The 16,954-nt window shown below is 49.0% G+C and overlaps 2 protein-coding genes across 4 annotated transcripts in view; both read left to right on the top strand.

Moving 5' to 3' along the window:
- Window positions 1-16,954, top strand: part of NTNG2 (netrin G2) — a 72,599-nt gene that overhangs the window by 52,941 nt on the left and 2,704 nt on the right. For all 3 annotated transcript variants that reach the window (XM_073313846.2, XM_073313845.2, XM_073313847.2), the window contains one exon: window positions 15,504-15,671. In XM_073313846.2, the coding sequence (XP_073169947.1) occupies window positions 15,504-15,671 (168 nt within the window). The remainder of the gene's footprint in view (window positions 1-15,503; window positions 15,672-16,954) is intronic.
- GFI1B (growth factor independent 1B transcriptional repressor) overlaps window positions 10,192-16,954 on the top strand; it is a 528,613-nt gene continuing 521,850 nt past the window's right edge. The window contains exon 1 of the mRNA XM_073313867.2: window positions 10,192-10,210. The gene's annotated coding sequence lies outside the window, so the exon portion shown is untranslated. The remainder of the gene's footprint in view (window positions 10,211-16,954) is intronic.

Below are 16,954 nucleotides of genomic sequence, written 5' to 3' on the forward strand. Positions count from 1 at the left end.
GGTAGTGTACTGGATAAAGTCCCCGGGACAGCATGTTGATGTAATTTCTGTAGAGTGCTGGTTGGTGACTGCAGAATGGGAACCCATGGGGCCAGGTGAGAGCCATTCCCACAGGCATACTCTCAGGGCTCCGAGATGACTCCAGTAAGGAAGGAGAAATGAGCAGCTTTTGCTACTCCTTTATATGAATAGTAATGGCTGGAATTTACAGGGACTTAGAGCTAATTCTCTTCCATTAGATTCAGTGGGAGTTTTGGCATTGACTTGAGTGGGAGCAGGCCCTGTGTGCCTTCTTCACCATGAAAATAGATCATGGAGGTGCCCATGGGCTTAGGATTTTGTGTACCATAAGAAGCAACAGCGAGAGCCACAGAGACCCTCCAGCGCCTTCTTTCCACCTCTTTTCTTTGTTTCTTGTTAGCGTATGAACGACCACTGCAAGTTTCCACTACAAAACCCATTACCCCTACAACACCCAAAACTACAATCACCACTCCCACTAACCAGCCTGTCACCACGCAGCAGCCAGGTGGGTGCCAAGCTCCACCCCGCAAGGCAGATCCTACCCATGTTAGTACAGATAGGTCCCTTAGCTTGTTCCACTTCCTTATTTCTCTACCAGCTTTGCTTCACGCTGCAGCTCTTTGAATGGCAATGATTAGCTGTAAAAGGAAGATTATCTCCTCTGACTCCTTGTTCATCCATCTTGTAGGAGTTTCTGGGGACATGGATAAAAATCACACTGGATGGGTTGAGATCCTCCCAGCCAGCAGAAAGCCTAATTAATGTTCATCCCTAATTTAATTCAATTCAGGGAAAGGGCATCTGGGCCTTGAACATTAATAATACACAGATTCTTCCCTCTTCAGCAACAACAGTGAACCACAATCCCAAAGTCTGCTCCTTAGAAGAGGCAGGTTGTTGCATGACCCTTCATCTGTCCGTCTATCCTTTGCTGCTGCTCTGAGGTTATCGGAGCATCATTTCCCTTTGCCTCAGACCAGGAAGTAGAGGCCAGAGCTGGAATGTGGGGGAGTCTAAAGATATCATTTTGAAGTTTTTACTTTGAGAGCAGCCTTTCAAAGTCCTCCTGAGAATGAATAGCGGAGCCACAAAAGTCGCTCTTATGTGTGTACTATAATGAGGCCCAGGATTGTGGAGAAATAAATCTGAGGTTTTATTTGCCTGTTTCTTTACCAGAAAAGAACAAACGAACTTGACTCACCCCAAGCAAAGGGGCATGTGGGATTTAGAAGGCTGGTTTTGTGTCTCTCCTCTTTGCACAACTCTAATAAGGAGTTTTCAAAATGCAGGGGCAGGACCTCCACACTCCTACTTCTGCTTTGACCTTCCAGCAGAATGATGAAAATCGGCCTGAGTAGGCAGTTGAGGATTTTTCTTGCATCAGGGAATTCTCCATAGCATAATGCCATGGTCAGGGAAAGAGGGCCTGGCCTGAGCACTGCTGCATTCTAGTGCTTCCCCAGCTAATAGAGTGGCCCCTCAGGGCCCATTGCAGGGGGGTGTAATTTAGAGCAGCCCTAAGGGTGCTCTAAGCTGGGCCAGGAATTGAATCAGCTATCTTTGCTCTGCTCCTCAGCCTCTTGGGTCCTGTACCAAGCCCCTCTTGGCCAGACCTGAGGATATAATCTGTGAAATTTTACATTTGAAAAAGTGGATTTAGAGGGAAGAGCCATACTTTAATGATCATCAGAATGATTCCATAAAATGCTTGGGGACAGGCTGAACACACACACTGGAAGTCCCAGAACATTATTTCTTAATATCTTCTAGATTGCCCACTAGAGATAATTTGTATCACTTTTTTGTGGGGGGGAGGAGGAGGTTTGTTTGGTTTTTTTTAAAACTACATGCAGGCCTGGTTTCTCTCTTCTTTTGGAGAAGAGGAAATGAAATGTTTCTGCTGTTAGTTTACAGCCTCATGCACTTATTCTGCTGCTGTGCTTTCTGGATCTGATTTTCCCATGGGGACATTTTCCACCCACAGTACATTAGTAACAGTCAGTCTTCTGGGGGAGTTGCTGGAAGCCAGTTGAGGGAAAGGCAAAGCTTGATTGTGTGTGCAAGCTGGTGGATTCTTACCAGGCCTGGGGGGGTTCAGCAGATGATCCCTAACATGACTTAGCCCTGTGGCTAAGGTCCAGATCCCACAGCTCCAAATGTCACCATTGCCTGGTCGGCCAGAAGGACCCTGACCACCACAGAAGTGGGAAGGCGGGAGAAAGAACACCAGAGGGAATGTAGAAGAACTTATAAAGGGGGTGTACCTATATTTAGTTTATCATCATCTTCAGCTAAAGTCTTCAGTCCCATTGCCCTATAAATTCTCTGACCTCTCAGGCAAATCCATAGTTGCCTAGGGAGGTGGCCCCCAGCCTGTGCCCAACTCTCCCCAAACTCAGTATCTTACCTTTTCCCCAAGGGTGATAGTATCTTCTCTGGACCCTTTCTGAGCTCTTTTCCTCCCCTAACATAGCACTCCTTCAGCCTCCAATCTCCTTGGGTATTACCTCTCCTCCTCTCAGCCCTGGAATGAGTTTAGCTAAACCCCAGGCCCTGCCCACTCCCAGCAGCCTCTGAGTGGAGTGGGTAATTGGAGTCAGCTGCTTGGTTTTCCCCTCCTACCCACATGTGACAGTCCACAAAGCCACAGTGTGTTTATGCAAATATAGATATATTCATGGAGGCACCATGGTTTAGTGTTTACAATGGGGGTTTAGATGGATCAGGAAGCCTGGGTTCCATTTCCGCTAAGGCATTGTGTGACCTTGGGCTAGTCACTTCAGTTTCTTCATCTGTAAAATGGAAATAATACTTGCCCATCTATGCTCATATATATAGTGAAGAATGTGTGTATATTATCTACATACCTGTAATAATGAAACTTGGGTTACATATACGTAATATGTACCCAATGTCATGTGATTTTTATCCATATTTGACCATAGAAATGCTTTTGCATATAGCGCACGCGCGCGTGCATGTGTGTGTGTGTTAGAGAGAGAGGGAGCATCTTGCTGAGCATCTGTCCCTTATGGTGCAATTAATGATCTGCTGCCCTGGCTTCCTGGTATGCTTGGGGTCTGTCGAGGAGTGGGGGGGAGCAGAGGGGATGGGAGGGGAGGGAAGGGGGAGATGGCAGAAAAGCTGCATGTTTCTATTAGAGAGGGGTGAACAGCTCTGAGAGAAGAATCAAACCATCTTCCCCTGAACACAGGACCTTTGTCATTCTCTAGGCTGGAACCAGCCCCTCTCTGAAGGTTCTGGTTTACACCACTCACTTTTCAGTTAATGATTTCTCCTTTCCCAGGCAGTATCTGCAGCTCTAGGTTCTAATCCAGATCAGAACAAATGCCAACAATAAAACCTGTTCTCATGGCCTTTCTAGCCCCACAAGGCCCAGATGGTTCAGGGTGACTCCAAAGCTTTTGAAGAACAACATCTATGACTGGAGGTTGCTGGGAAGAGAGGCTTAAACTATGATCCCAAGGGCTGCATGAGACTCCCAGCTGTTCTTAAACATGACCCTTCCAGAGAGTTGCCCATGTGTTAATGGCCTGTCAAAAAGAGCAGGTGACCTGTGACCCACTTTCTGTGCAAAACTGGTTTCTTCCATTGAATTAACTGGTGCCAGGCTGCAAAATTTGCAACACGACGTCCATGTTTCTAGATTGGGGTTGGCAGGGCTGAGCTTCGAGCCTCTTGTTCCCTCTTTTGTTCCTCTGCCTACTTAATGCGTGTCATTGTGATTCCATCTCGTGGTTGGTCCTGATGAGAAAAACAGCCTGCTACGGACTGACAGCTAACTGAGTTACTCCTCTAGCTGAAATGGCAAGGGTGTGAAAGTCCTGGACTTGATCCCCATGGATGGCTATGGCCTGCACACATGTGGCCACAATACATTACGTGTACATGACTAGGCCCATATAGGAATCAAAGACAAGGCCCTAATTCTGATTGGCCCTGCTAAATATGTTTAAAATCAGTGCAACTCTATTAACGTCAGTGGAGTTACTCCTAGAGCTGGGCCAGAACCCCAGCGTTCTCCACCTGCCCCTTCAGATGGGTTCAAAATCCAGGTCTGAATTTTGCTGCTCAGGTCCCAGCTGTACTTTAAACACAGCGTTAGCCACGAAGAAATTTATAAAGTTTCCTTTCAAATGCTTCCCTGTCTCTGTGCTGTTTCTCCTTCTTTTGGCATGTGTTCAGTTCTTTTACCCTCTCAATTTTTGCTTCCCACCCTGAGCAGTCACTGCCAAACAGCCAGCTGAGCTCCCTGCCTCTGTGCCTATCCAACAGACGCAGAAAAAAGCAGGTATTTAAAGCTAGACTGATTTTCCCCCCCTTCCCCATTTGTGCTGTCATGTACTAGCTGGCAGCAGTCGGGAGAAGAATGTGGAACGTAGACTAGAAGAGCAGATTAGATTTGGTTTTGATCTTCAAGTTGCATAGATCCACTAGATGATTGCTCCTTTTAGCCGCTTGTATTGTTCTTTGTGGTCAAAGTGGAGCTGTGGTTGTGTGTTAGTATGAACCTCTTTTGTCTTTCATGTTGCCAAGGAGCAAATCCAAGATGGGAGGGGGAATAGCGTCCATTTAAAAACATAGGGATGTTGCCGGCACCCAGTGCCGAGGACACTCGTGGTCTTCCATCCCCTCGAGTTACCTAGTGGCCATGCCCCAGTGTCCCCAACAGGGACATAAACTAAACTCAGCCAAAGGACACTGAAGGGGAGAGACAACTAAAGGAAACTAAAGGAGTCAAGCTGAAGAGAAATTAATCAAGTGCTTTACTTAATCTGTTAATTTACCTTTCCTATTTCCTCATAGAAATTTGTCAGATTCCATCAGATTTTCTGCTTTCCATTGTCAGGCAGTGACATTCTTTCCCCAGATTTGGGGTGATCAAAAAACCCCAGCTCTCTCTACCTCTCTCTCTCTTTTTTTTTTTTTGGTTCATGGTCCAACCATCTCAATGGTATCAGTTCAGCTCTGGGAAAAGCAATTTGTTGGTTAACTGCTCTGACAGAGCCAGCAGAAGGAGCACAGAAGTGGAGTGCAAAACATCGGTTTTGTATAGGTTCTACATAAATATTAGCTACTCCACTTCCGTATTTATTTATTTTCTGTTGGCTTCCTAATGTTTGAACAATCCAGTTTCAGCCTTTTCTCAATGTGAGGCTCATATGCACTTAGCAAATGCTTCCCACAACTGAGAGAGTGTAAGAAACGTCCAATTTATTGGAACCCCCTTCCCCCAGTATAGACAAGACCTAGAACATGTCTTGTCTGCATTGAAAAAGCTCAGTGATGGGACCGTCCTGATTTTTGCTGTACTCTAATTTTAACTGAGAGGGTCTGGAGGAGAAATTTGTGTCTTTACCTCACACCCACCCCTGAAATGTAAAACCATCTGTGAATGTCACAAAGCTACAAGGGAAAAGTTCTTGGGATAAAGAGCATTAATAATTCTCCTGACTCTGTAAAGAGGAACAAGTGGAGGTGTGTGTGAATGACTAAAAAGCAAAATGCCTCAAGGGCTGTTTTTTTATTGTGACTAATTAAACCCTTGCCAATTAGTGAGGGGCTTTTTTCATATTCTCTTTAACACCATATTAATATCAATCGGCTTCCATTTTCCCAACGAAAAGGATACTGTCACCTACTTTTAGAGCTGGTCATATATTTCTTACTCTGCATTGTTTATAATCCCCTAATAGGGGCTGGGAAATCACATTTCTCTTCTTCTTGGGTTTGTTCTTTAAAATTTGGCAAAGATTGAGGGGTGTTTTTTTTTCTCCTCTTCCTTATGTTACTCAACTGAAGCTTGAAGTTAACAAGAGGGCTTTTTCATTTTACTTCCTGGTTTGTACACTCACAAGAATGAAGATTGTCAACAAAACTGTGGCACTAGGATTTGCTACAGACCCAGTGGGGAGGGCACACAGAGAGTTATTTTCAACGAGTGAGTTATTTACACAAATGGGCAGCCATCTTGTTGTTTTAATTTCTTTGCAGTAGTTTCTTGAGTTCTTTCACTGATTTTTCAGAAAATAGGCAAGGCCGAAGCACAGGCCTGGGAGTTAGGAACTCCCGAGTTCTAATCTTGCCTCTGATACCAACTTCAGGGGTACTGAACCTGGGGATACTTGGGGTCCACCAGCACCCCCTGGCTTGAAGCCATAATGGTTTCCAACAATGGTTTCTGCTTTCAGCACCCACACTATAAACACTGTTCTAGCACCCTGCCAATTTCCTGTAATTTTTGTCAAGCTACTTAGAGTCCAAAAATGTCAGACATGGGTGTGTAAAATTAGATGCCTAAATCCCTATCTAGACACCTAAACAACTGGCCTGACTTTGAGAAGGGCAGAACACCTGCAGCTCCCAGTGACCGTGTGTTGCAGTCGATCTCTACACTTTATAGCCCTTGGCTCTGCACTTGGTCAGTATCCCACAGTGCCTCTAGTGGCGAAGGCCTCAGAAATGAAGGAATGCCTGTGGTGGTACATACCTAACGTGGGTGGTGTCTGAAACATTGCAAGCTGCACAGTTGTATAGGTGCAGGAATAAGTCTGTGTCACTCCATTGAAGTCAATGGGGCTCTGCCAATTTATGTCAGCAGGAGATCTGGCCCTTCATCTCATAAACCCAAGGCTATTTCAACCCCTTTTGTAATGTGACTTTCTTATATTACCTCTGCAAGAATTCACCAGCTCATCGGCAGCTGCCCCACTGCAGGTGGGCGCCCCCCAGTCCAAGGCTGATCCTGGCAAAGAAGGTAGGAGACATGCTGCTGAACTGGTATAACAGGCTAGTACAGTCCACGTAGGGACTGATGCTTAGAAATTGCTTGTTACTAGAATTATAGCTCGGCTTTCCATGCATCTCTCTCTCTAGCCCAGCTAGGAAAGGCTCTGGTTTTGTCTATGCCCTGCACTCCACTGGTAATGTGAAGAAGCTAGACTGAGCCTCTGGGTTTAGTCATATACATGAAAGATGAAGATGATAAATGGTAGAAGAGATTGTTCTCAGCTTGGATCCTGGAAATCTAGTAGATTCTTGAGTTTGTAAACTGTGTTTGTAAAATGGAGTAACTTTGTAAATTGTCAGGAATGTGTTGTTTAGTGCATAGACTCTGTATGTTTCCTTGGCTTCTTGCCCTGTGCGTATGTGACTATGGTGCGCTGTATACACTACATGAGGGAATCTCAGGAGTTGGCATGCTGGGCTTTGGAGCCTGAGGCTCAGCTTACCTTGCCTAGTGCCCCTCCTTCCTGGTTCATACGGATATGCTAAGTGCTGGCAGCAGACTGGCAATATCCAACCCTGTTTCCCAGTCGATGAGCTCCTGACAAGTTCCTGCTGTATAAATTAGCATCCCTTTTAATATAGAAGGTAATGTGTATTAGCGTTGGGCCCACATGAAAACCAAAGATCTGGAAATGCGAGGGGTTTGGAATGGAGGGCTGGAATTCGTACCTAGTTCTGGAGTTCACTGTTGGTCCCTATCTCCATAACAATGTCAAGCCAAAAACCTGAAGCCAAACACTGCCCCAACTTTGGGGCATTTGAAATCTTTGTGGCTTGGGCCCAGCTCTAAACTACACGTAGATATGGTACTGTGTGTGGAGAGATGGATACATATTATCCATATCTATGCTAGATTGTGCTGATAGAAAGTGTACCAGATCTGTAGGGTCCTCCTAATGGCCTTTATGGAATAATTGGGACCCCGAGTTCTGGTTCTACCTTTGCATCTGCATCTGACCTTGGTTGAGTCATTTCCCCTCCCCCTGTCTCAGTTGCTTGGTCTGTAAAATAGATCTAATGATGTCCACCTTTGCAGGGTGCTTTGAGATCTATGAATGCAAAGCACTATATAAGTGCTAAGATTTACTATCACCTGAGAAGGTACATTAGAAGTGGCTGGGCTCCCAGTGATGTCTGACCACCGTGAGGGGGTTTCCCTCAGATCTGTGTTCTCAAATAGTCCCCCTGCGGTTTGTTCATCAGGTTTGAGTTGCTTATGTGAAATCCAGCTGATTCTGAGCTGAAGATATTTAAACAAAACAAGAAGAAAGTAATTGTCTTGCATTCTGTCAATTAACAGGGACAGATGCTTTCTTCTCTGGGTGGAGTTAAAAGTGTTTCAAGACCAACCTAAATTTCTACCACTCGGACTGTTGCCAAGTGAGCTAACAGGCATCCCTTTTGTTTAAGGAAGGAGTTAGAAATGGTGGCTAGAGGATCCTCTGTAGCTGGTGAGATTCAAGCCACAGCTTTCCTCTCCTGTATAGTCTGTAGAATAGCCATGCTGCCAGCCAACCCAGCAGCTCCTTGCATGAGGAAAGGTAATTTTACTGCTTCTAACCCTTGTTGAAGATCCTAATGTCCATGGAGCGATGATGGTTTTTAGAAATTGCGAGGGGGGGGCAGAGAAATTTGATACTGCTCACCCTCGGAGTCAATGTGTCTGACTGAATCAGCTCCCTGCACAGCCTCTATGAGGAACAAATACAGTATCTACATTAAGCTGATGTTTTCTTTGTTGGTGCCATTTCAAGCTGTTCGACGTCCAGCAAACCCAACAAGGCTTGGACCCAAACCTGTTCCACAGGAGCCTCCTGAAAACATCCGAGGTAAGGAGGTGCTCTCGGGCTCGGAGCCTGTGTCAAAGGGAAGCAAGGACAGAGCGAGGGGGTTCTCTTCCAAGGTCAATAAAATGCAGACGCATAGCAGTTATTAGAATGACTCACTAGGAGGAGCCGACAATGGGTAGCTAATTCCCAGGCGGACCATAAGAGATTCGGGCTAGACTAGCCCCTTAAGGCAACGAACGCTCTTCAGCCCGTATCCTGGAGCTCTTTCTTCGTAAGCTTGTAGGAACAATGGATGAAGACAGACTGGGATGGGAAGAAGGATGGTCTTGAGGAGCTGCAAGATCTAGATTCTCTCTCTGGCTATCCCACTGACTTAATGTGACCATATTCAAGTCACTTCTCTTTTCTACACCTTCAGTTTCCCCCTCTGTATAAAAGGGGGTGATGCAGCTTACCTTGGAGGGGTGCCTGTGATTCTACATCCACTCATGCTTGTGGATCACTTGGAGTGCCCTGAGTGGGAGATGCCAGAAAAGTCCCATTTTTTAAAATGAGATAAAGTTGGTGACCTTTCAACAAGCTTATTTAGAACCCACTGAGGGAGGAGGGGAGGTGCTTTCCCAGGTCCTCATACTGGTTGCCAGTAATATACAGGAACCAGTTCCCTCAACCAGCCTGATGCCCGGTTGGACTGGAGCTTTGCTTTCCTAGCTAGAAGCTGTGGCCCTGCACCCAGTTAACTGAAAAGATACCAGCCCCAGGTGCTGTATTTAGAAGAGATTTCACCAGCTGCAGCTGAGAATGCCACACGCCCCTCCCCCTGACCAATCAAATGGCTAGTTTAATTAGGCTAATCGGCCACCCTGGACTGACATAGTTAAGCCTAATTAGCTGATCCCTGGATTCTTAAACCTTCCCCCCAACCCCCCAGACAGTTTTTTTCCTTTGGGTTCCTCAGAGCCATAGGCGTCTAGCGAAAGCCAGTCTCCTTGCAAGCTGCAGCAACGGAGAAGCCGGGGGCTGATTTTTAACATGGCCTTGTACCACGCCTCAGCGGCTGAGGCTGTCTCAAGTGAGTGTAAAGCCCAACTGTGCACGCACCACTGCGCTAGCCTCTCGCACCCACTGTGCCCAGGTACAACTAACTGGCCGACAGAGACGTGAGCGCCCAGCCTGTGTTACAGACACTACCTCGCCCCAAACCTGGCCGAGCGTGCCGGCCTGCCGTGCTGCGCCAAACAGGGGCTTGGGGGGGGGGGGCGGGGAGGTGCCAGGGCATCAGAGTTGACTCTGGGATCTGGAGGTTCCCCGTGTGACCCCCCCCCAAGTATTAAGAAAGAAGGGAGGGGGGGGTGTCTCCAATCCCTCATGCTTCCTCCCCCACAAAGTGTTCATTCACTTTTCTTTTACTTAGGCTCATCCCTCTTTCAGGGAAATAGGCAGCCGGTGGGACTATTTCCCTCAATCCCTTACTAGGGGGTGGGACATCAGGGACCATCTCCTGCTATTTGCCTTGTTACCTCTGCAGCCCCCCCACCTCGCCACAAATTACATTCAGAACAGTCCTGTCAAAGGCCCCCCCCAAAATCAACCATAGTGTTTGCTGAGCCTAAATGCCACTGAGTTGGAGGGTTTCACGGCCCTGGGGACTGGCACAAAGGCGTGCAGGTGTTCTGGTGTGTGTAGGGGGCGGGGGGGGCTGCGTTCTGCTGGCTGCACTGCCCTTCATCCTGTGCCAATCCCCCGGCCTGGTGAGCAGCGACAGTGGGAGAAGAGGCCAGACAGAAGCACTGAGCTGAACTGCTCTGATCACAGCTGATCAAAAAGAATACACAGGCAGGATTGGGGCTCTGTCACCATGGAAACATCAGCCTAGCGAGGCTCCCCCCCAGGCTAAAGCCACCTGGCTAGGGGATAGGAAACAGCCCACCTGTTCAAGGGCTGTCAACTGCCTAAGGGCTCGCAATAGCTTGGGCTGCCTGCCAGGTTCACTTTTCTCTGATGGGGCTGCTGTTGAAACTAGTCAGGATGGAAACTCAGGCCCGCGGCACATGGCGAGAAGTAACAAAACGCAGGTGCAGAGGCACCTGGGAGACTCTGGTGACTGTCTGTTTGTTCTCTGCATGGACCAAATGATCGCCGGAAGCACTGCAGCAAACAGGCTGCCTGACAGAGCCTGGCTGCCCTCAGTGTGTCTTTTAGCCTTTCTTCTCGTCCTGGCTAACCCCATAGCTGTTCTCCAGAGGGCAGTATCATAAAGCACTGGAGAATGGGCTGCTAGCAGCAACCCTGCAGTGGCCCCCCCCAGCACCCCAGCCTGGCCAAGTGCTCCTTTTCTGTCATTGAGTAACTCTTCGCCCTCGCGTCGGCCACCTTAGGCTCAACAGGTGCTTTGCAAAGGCAAGTGAGTCCTCACTTAAAAGTTGCTGCAGCTGCAGAAACTGAGGCACGGGGCAATTAAGTAACTTGCCAGCGTTTTACACAATGGGCGTGTTACAGCAGGGGAAGGACCCTGCCGGGGGGCTGGCTCCCAGCCACCTTCTCTGAGCACTAGCCCCTGTCACCGGTGTAGAGGGTTCACCAGCAGCCAGAAGGCTGACCATTCCTCTCCATGCCCGGCCAATTGTTCCCTGTCACCAAGGCCTCATTATTATGATGTATATTGTGGTACTGCCTACCGTCCCCCCAGGCAGGACGGAGGCCCCACTGTGCTTGGCATCATACTGCCAGCAGCTCTTCGGGACAAGGCCTGTCTGGGCCTAAGAACAGGCCCCGGGCTGTGATTTGTGCTATGTGAGGCCTAGTGGTCTGGCTACACAGGCTGCGTCATCCCCTCCTGGTGCCTCTGTGGCTGGCAGCCCGATCCAGCAGCTGGCCCTGCCTGTAACTGGCACCTCATCCCGGCCAGTGCTGGGGATGCAGCCTGCAGTGTCCTCCTCCCCTCCAGTCTGCTGAGCTAAATCTAGCCCAAAGGCGCTGGGAGGTGCGTGGCTCCATCTGCCTGGTTGGAGAGGGCAGCTGAGAGGAGCTAAGCAGCTGCACCCATGCTATGCTGTTAGGAACATGCCTCTGAAGCGCTGTAAGGCGGGAGCTTGCCCTCGTGGGGGGTCACTGCCATTCTAGCATGATGCAGTGAAACAACATCCCTCCCCCTCTCCCCCTCAGAAAGAAGCACATCTGCTGAGAGACACAGCTTCTCCCAGGGATGGCAGAAATGAAGGGACGCACAGTGAGCCTTTTAGCTGACAGCCGCTGGGATGGGGTAGGGGTGTTACTCAGCCAGCATCCGCTGCTTACAAAATAACGCTCACTGGTGTCACTTTGCTGGTTGGTTCGTGATCGTCTATCAGTGGGCCATTTTACCTGGTGCTGCAGACACTCATCCTAGACCCTAGCAAGGTGGGAGGCTGAAGGGTCATAAGCGCAGCAATGGGTTGGGAGAAATGCGTGGGGATCTGTTGATTAGAACAAGGTATTGGGCATCAGGCCTCCTAGAGCCTATTTCCAGCTCCACACCTGATGCACGATATGATTGTGCGCTAGTCACTTAACTGCCTTGTGCCTCAGTGTCCCCATTGTAAGAGAGAGCTACCACCACCTACTGTACCTCCAAGGGCCTTTGGGAGGCTTTGCTAATGAAGATCTTGTAAAGTGCTTGGTGCTCCTCAGATGAAAGCCAGCTATGAAACCGCTATGCGCAGGAAAAACAGAGAGACAGACAGTGTGAGGCTGGGGCTTTTTTGCTAGTGAGCCGTTTGTAATTCGAGAGGGGTTAGGCTGTTTACTGTCAAATGAAAGAGGCTTGTCTCATCTCCTTCCCCTTCCCGCAGGAAACAAGTTAGTTGGGTTTTTTTCTTTTTAAGTCTATTTCAAGCATATTTGAAACTATACCTCACAGGGGCTCCTGCTCCAGCTCTTGCTGGCTGATTGACTGTTCTTCCTAAACAGAAATGAAGAGTAAAATTCATCCCTGTGCAGAGGGTCTGCAGGAGGCCCTGAATCTCCCTGACACCTTTGCACTGGGGTGAACTTTCCCCTTAGGGTACATGAGTGTGGACAGTACTTTGTTTGGCCTAAGAACTCCCATAGGGCAGGTAAGCGGTGAGTAGCTACACTACCTAAGGCTGGCACCAGCGTGAGGGGGACAGCCCTGGGACAAATGCAGCTCAGAGTGTTAGGGTCCCAGAATGCTTTCAATGGGTGGGCCTGAATTAGTGATTAGAACAGGTGACTCAGCCTTGGGATTCCCACTTCACCAAACCACTATCTCCCCCCCCGTGACTCAGTTTCCCCACCTGCAAAGTGGGGGATAACTGGCCCTTTCCCACAGCCTGGGCGTGTTGTGAAGTTTAATGTTTGTAAAGGAAAGTGGAATCCTTAGCGAGACAGCTCTGTAGCTGTGTTCACACTGGAAGCTCCTTGGGAAGAGAACGTGTCATCTTCCGCCTTGTGCAGCACGGAGCACAGTGTGGGCACTTGGACGAACATAGCAGTGTTAAGTTTATTACCTGATTTTTTGTTATAGCTCGCCCCCCACCCAGGCAGCAAACCTGTTTGTCAGCCTCTTCTCATCCCTGCTAGGGTTTAAAAAGGACAAAGCATCCCAGGCACTGAAACCCATTAGCCCTCGTTGGAAGCAAAGGCCAAGAATGTAATCGCTATGGTAATGCACTGAAGTACTGCTATAAAGGGCATGTTAGCAGCAAATGTTTCTCTCTGCTGGGACAGCTCCGAGTAAGTCCCCTTCTCGGGCTGCCCGGCTACTTACCTTCCACTGCTGTTGGGAATGCCCTCTCTCTTCCTGAGCATTGAGCTGTATCTTTTTTTTAATCTCACATGCAGCTGCTCCAAAGAGCAAACCAGGACACACAGCACGCTCTGCTGGCAAGAAGCAGGCAAAGACGCCAGGTACTTCCTGCTGTAGTACGTTAGCTGGCTGGTGGGGTAGTTTGGGTGCTGTTAGGAGAGCCCTGCCTGGTCCTAAGCCTTAGAGCAGTGGCTCTTTCAGTCTTAATTGGGTGAGGTAACACTGGGTAATATGGTCTAAATAATACTTAGTTCTGCTTTGAGTGTAGGGGACTGGACTAGAAGTCCTCTCGAGGTCCCTTCCAGTCCTCCACGTCTGAGTCTATAAATTGCTAACATCTTTTTGTATGCTATTTGGGGTGACCTACATTAAATGGAGTCCACGGAAAGAGGTATTTTTAAATGGTTAGACTTGTATATCTTTAGTCTGACTGTCTAACCTGATTCATTCCTCTACACGTAGGTAAAGCAGTGGGCAGGACCCAGGAACAATAACTCTGCTTTTCACTGAGCTCTGTGCAATAGAGCACTTTTATGGGTGGAATTTCTTATGCACCAAACTTTAGGGGGAAAAGAAAAACAAATGAGAAATGTAGAAAGCCACCAGCTGTCTTGAGCAGAAATAGATTTCAGCGATGCCAACGTGATGTTCTTGGCTTACTCCATTATTGTTCTAGCACCAGAGCTGCTCGCCCGCAGGGTAGGAAGTGAATGTGTGTTAAGTGATGAGAAAAAGCATGTTTTTAATTTTTCCAAGCGGCTTCAAAGATCTCCAAACTCATCAGGCTCAAATCTGGCTCTGGCCCAGTGGCACCTGTTGAAACATTTAGAGGTAAGAGGGAGAAATGATGGTTGGTGGGAAAACAGAAAACTGAAACTAAGACACTGCAAGCTTTGGAGGGACCTTTCTAACTCTGTGATCAAGATTTTCCTCACCTTTAAAAAACACAAACACCACCTACCTGGGTCAGGGAGATGTCAGACACTTTGAAGACTAGCAGTTACACTTGTCTCTGAATACATCTGCTATTTATCATAAGAAAGAATCCTTATGATAAAATAACCGTCACACACCTACAACAGCCACCAATACCCAATTAGAAGATTCCTTGAACATTAACTGAAGAGGCAAAATTTATTTCACTGAGATTCAGTGTTTACAATTCATCTCAAAGGCACTGTGAACTGTGGGGGAAAACCCTGCCTGGCTCTTTCATAGAAGCAGATCTCACTCCCTTCCCCATCACCTCCCCCCCCCCCCAGCGCATGTCAACTTGTCACTTGCATTCTGTTTCCTTGCCATCCTTTGTGTTACACTAACAGTCAAGATAGGCTTGAACCAAATCTCCAGAATCCCCCAACTACTGGGAAAGGTCAGACCTGGTCTGTCCTTTGCAGCTTGGGCCTGTTTCTACTGCACCTTCTGCCCCTTTCAGCCTCTTTATTCTGCTGCTGGTGATTAGGGACACACCAATGCCGCCTATGACAGCGGAATGTTGAAGCGGGGTGGAACTAGCAATGTGGACTAGACACACATCGGCCCCTCTCTTGTGCCAGTCCGCTCCCCATTATCCCTTCAAGCTCCCCAGGCAAACTTGTCGCCCTGAGCCATAATGCTGTCAGTGCCACGAGACAGACGTTGCTAGCCATCTTATCCTCTGGTGTGTCTAATGGAGACTGAGGACAAAAGCGCTCACTTGTCGCCCTGATAAAAACCCTGCTCCTGGAAATAAAACTGCGGGCCTGTGGCTTAGAAGGCTGTGTACCCATCTACACCTGAGGAACAAGGCCTTAAAAAACTGCTTTTTCCTGCAGTGAGAGCAGGGTAGTTACTCTCAAACCCTGATCACCCACATGCCAGCACAGAGCCACAACCAACCTAGCTGGCTGTCTCCACTTTTTGGGGGGTGGGTGGGTGGGGGAGGGAGGGATTGTACTGTCAAAAGAGAACCCACCTGAGTCCCCTGGATTCATGTCACTGCCTTATTAACTCTGATGGTGCATGGCCATTCTGGCCCAGTGCCACGGGAATGACCGCATGCCAGGGACTTCTCTCGCTTCTCTCCCGCCCAGACTGCGAGTGTTATGGCCACTCCAACCGCTGCAGCTACATCGACTTCCTGAATGTGGTGACCTGCGTCAGCTGCAAACACAACACCAGGGGGCAGCACTGCCAGCACTGCCGCCTTGGCTTCTACCGGAACGGCTCGGCTGAGCTAGACGACGAGAACGTGTGCATAGGTGAGGAGCTGGGGCGCTAGGGCGGGGGGCAGGCACTGCTCTCTGGGGAGTTTCACGAGGTCGCTGCTTCACACGTGGCTGAAATTAATAACGGCTGAAAGTAGTTACCAGCCGCTGGCTGTTCGGTGGCCTGAGAGAACGGAGCCTGGTGGCCATCCCGTTTCTGGTCAGCAATCGGCACAGAGCGGCCAAGGGGTAAATGGGCCTCAAAGACGAAATAATTCTGTCTCTCCCAAAGGAGGTTTTTCAGCTCCAGCTCAGGTCAGGTTCATTGACAGCCCAGGATAGGGGAAGCTTGCACTGTCCTAGAAAGCAAGCCCGGATTTGAACGGGCAAACTCACAGTAACCGATATGCTATCCCCACTTCCCTGAGCCAGCCTAGCTGCCAGCCCCAGCTATCCGGCTCTTGCTGGATTATCCCCACCCATGGCACGGTTCAGTAGTGGAGGTAGTCACTGCAGCTTTGCTGTGCTCTTCCCCACTGCACGCACTCTGAATGATCCCTGGGGCTGTTGCCCCACTGGGCACTAATTCACTCAGCCTTGAGAAAGGCTCAGCTCTTGCCAGTCCCTCTGAGCAACACAGCGCTGCTGCTGGGTCTGACCCGTTTGAGCCAGTGATGAGGACTCCCTTCTCCCCATGCCGCCAACATTCCACAAGCCCGGAGTAAAACGTCTCTCTTCTGAGCTTTACACCAGCTCCCGGCTGGGAGGCTTTGAGTCACATCTTGGAGGACTGATGTGAATTAATCAAGGAGCAGGTTGGCACTGGGCCTTCTCCATTTCTCTTCTGTCATTTTCCTCCTTTTACTCATCACCCTATTGCTCCAGCGGAAGAGGGCAGAGTCTGCACCCCATTACACGAATGTCACCCCATTAGCATCAGTGGCATAACTGCATCCAGAATCCAGGCCCTTGCCCAGCTACCTCGCCCCCGCCCCTGAGGTGAGCGGCAACAGCCACATGCGCCCTACCCAGCAACTCTGCAGCTCTAGGGCTACCAAACCAACACCCCATCTACTTCCTCCGCCACCTCCATGGAACTGCTCTCCTGGCAATCAGTCCCACTCCTGCTGGCCTCCAATGGAGTACAAAAGGACAGCTGGAGACAGAGGTTCCCAATTAGAGTGAGAGGCTGCAGAGCGGGTAGCACCCGAGCTCTGGGTCACACTGGCCACCAAACTGGAGCAGCTCATCCAAATCTCTAGCACAAGAAGGTTGGAACAGGTAGAGGGAGGTGGGGTGGATCTGTAATGCCCTAGAAGCCATTGTACAGTGCCTGG

This window comes from Lepidochelys kempii, chromosome 16 (genome assembly GCF_965140285.1).
Source record: "Lepidochelys kempii isolate rLepKem1 chromosome 16, rLepKem1.hap1, whole genome shotgun sequence".
In the NCBI taxonomy this organism is placed as follows: domain Eukaryota; kingdom Metazoa; phylum Chordata; order Testudines; family Cheloniidae; genus Lepidochelys; species Lepidochelys kempii.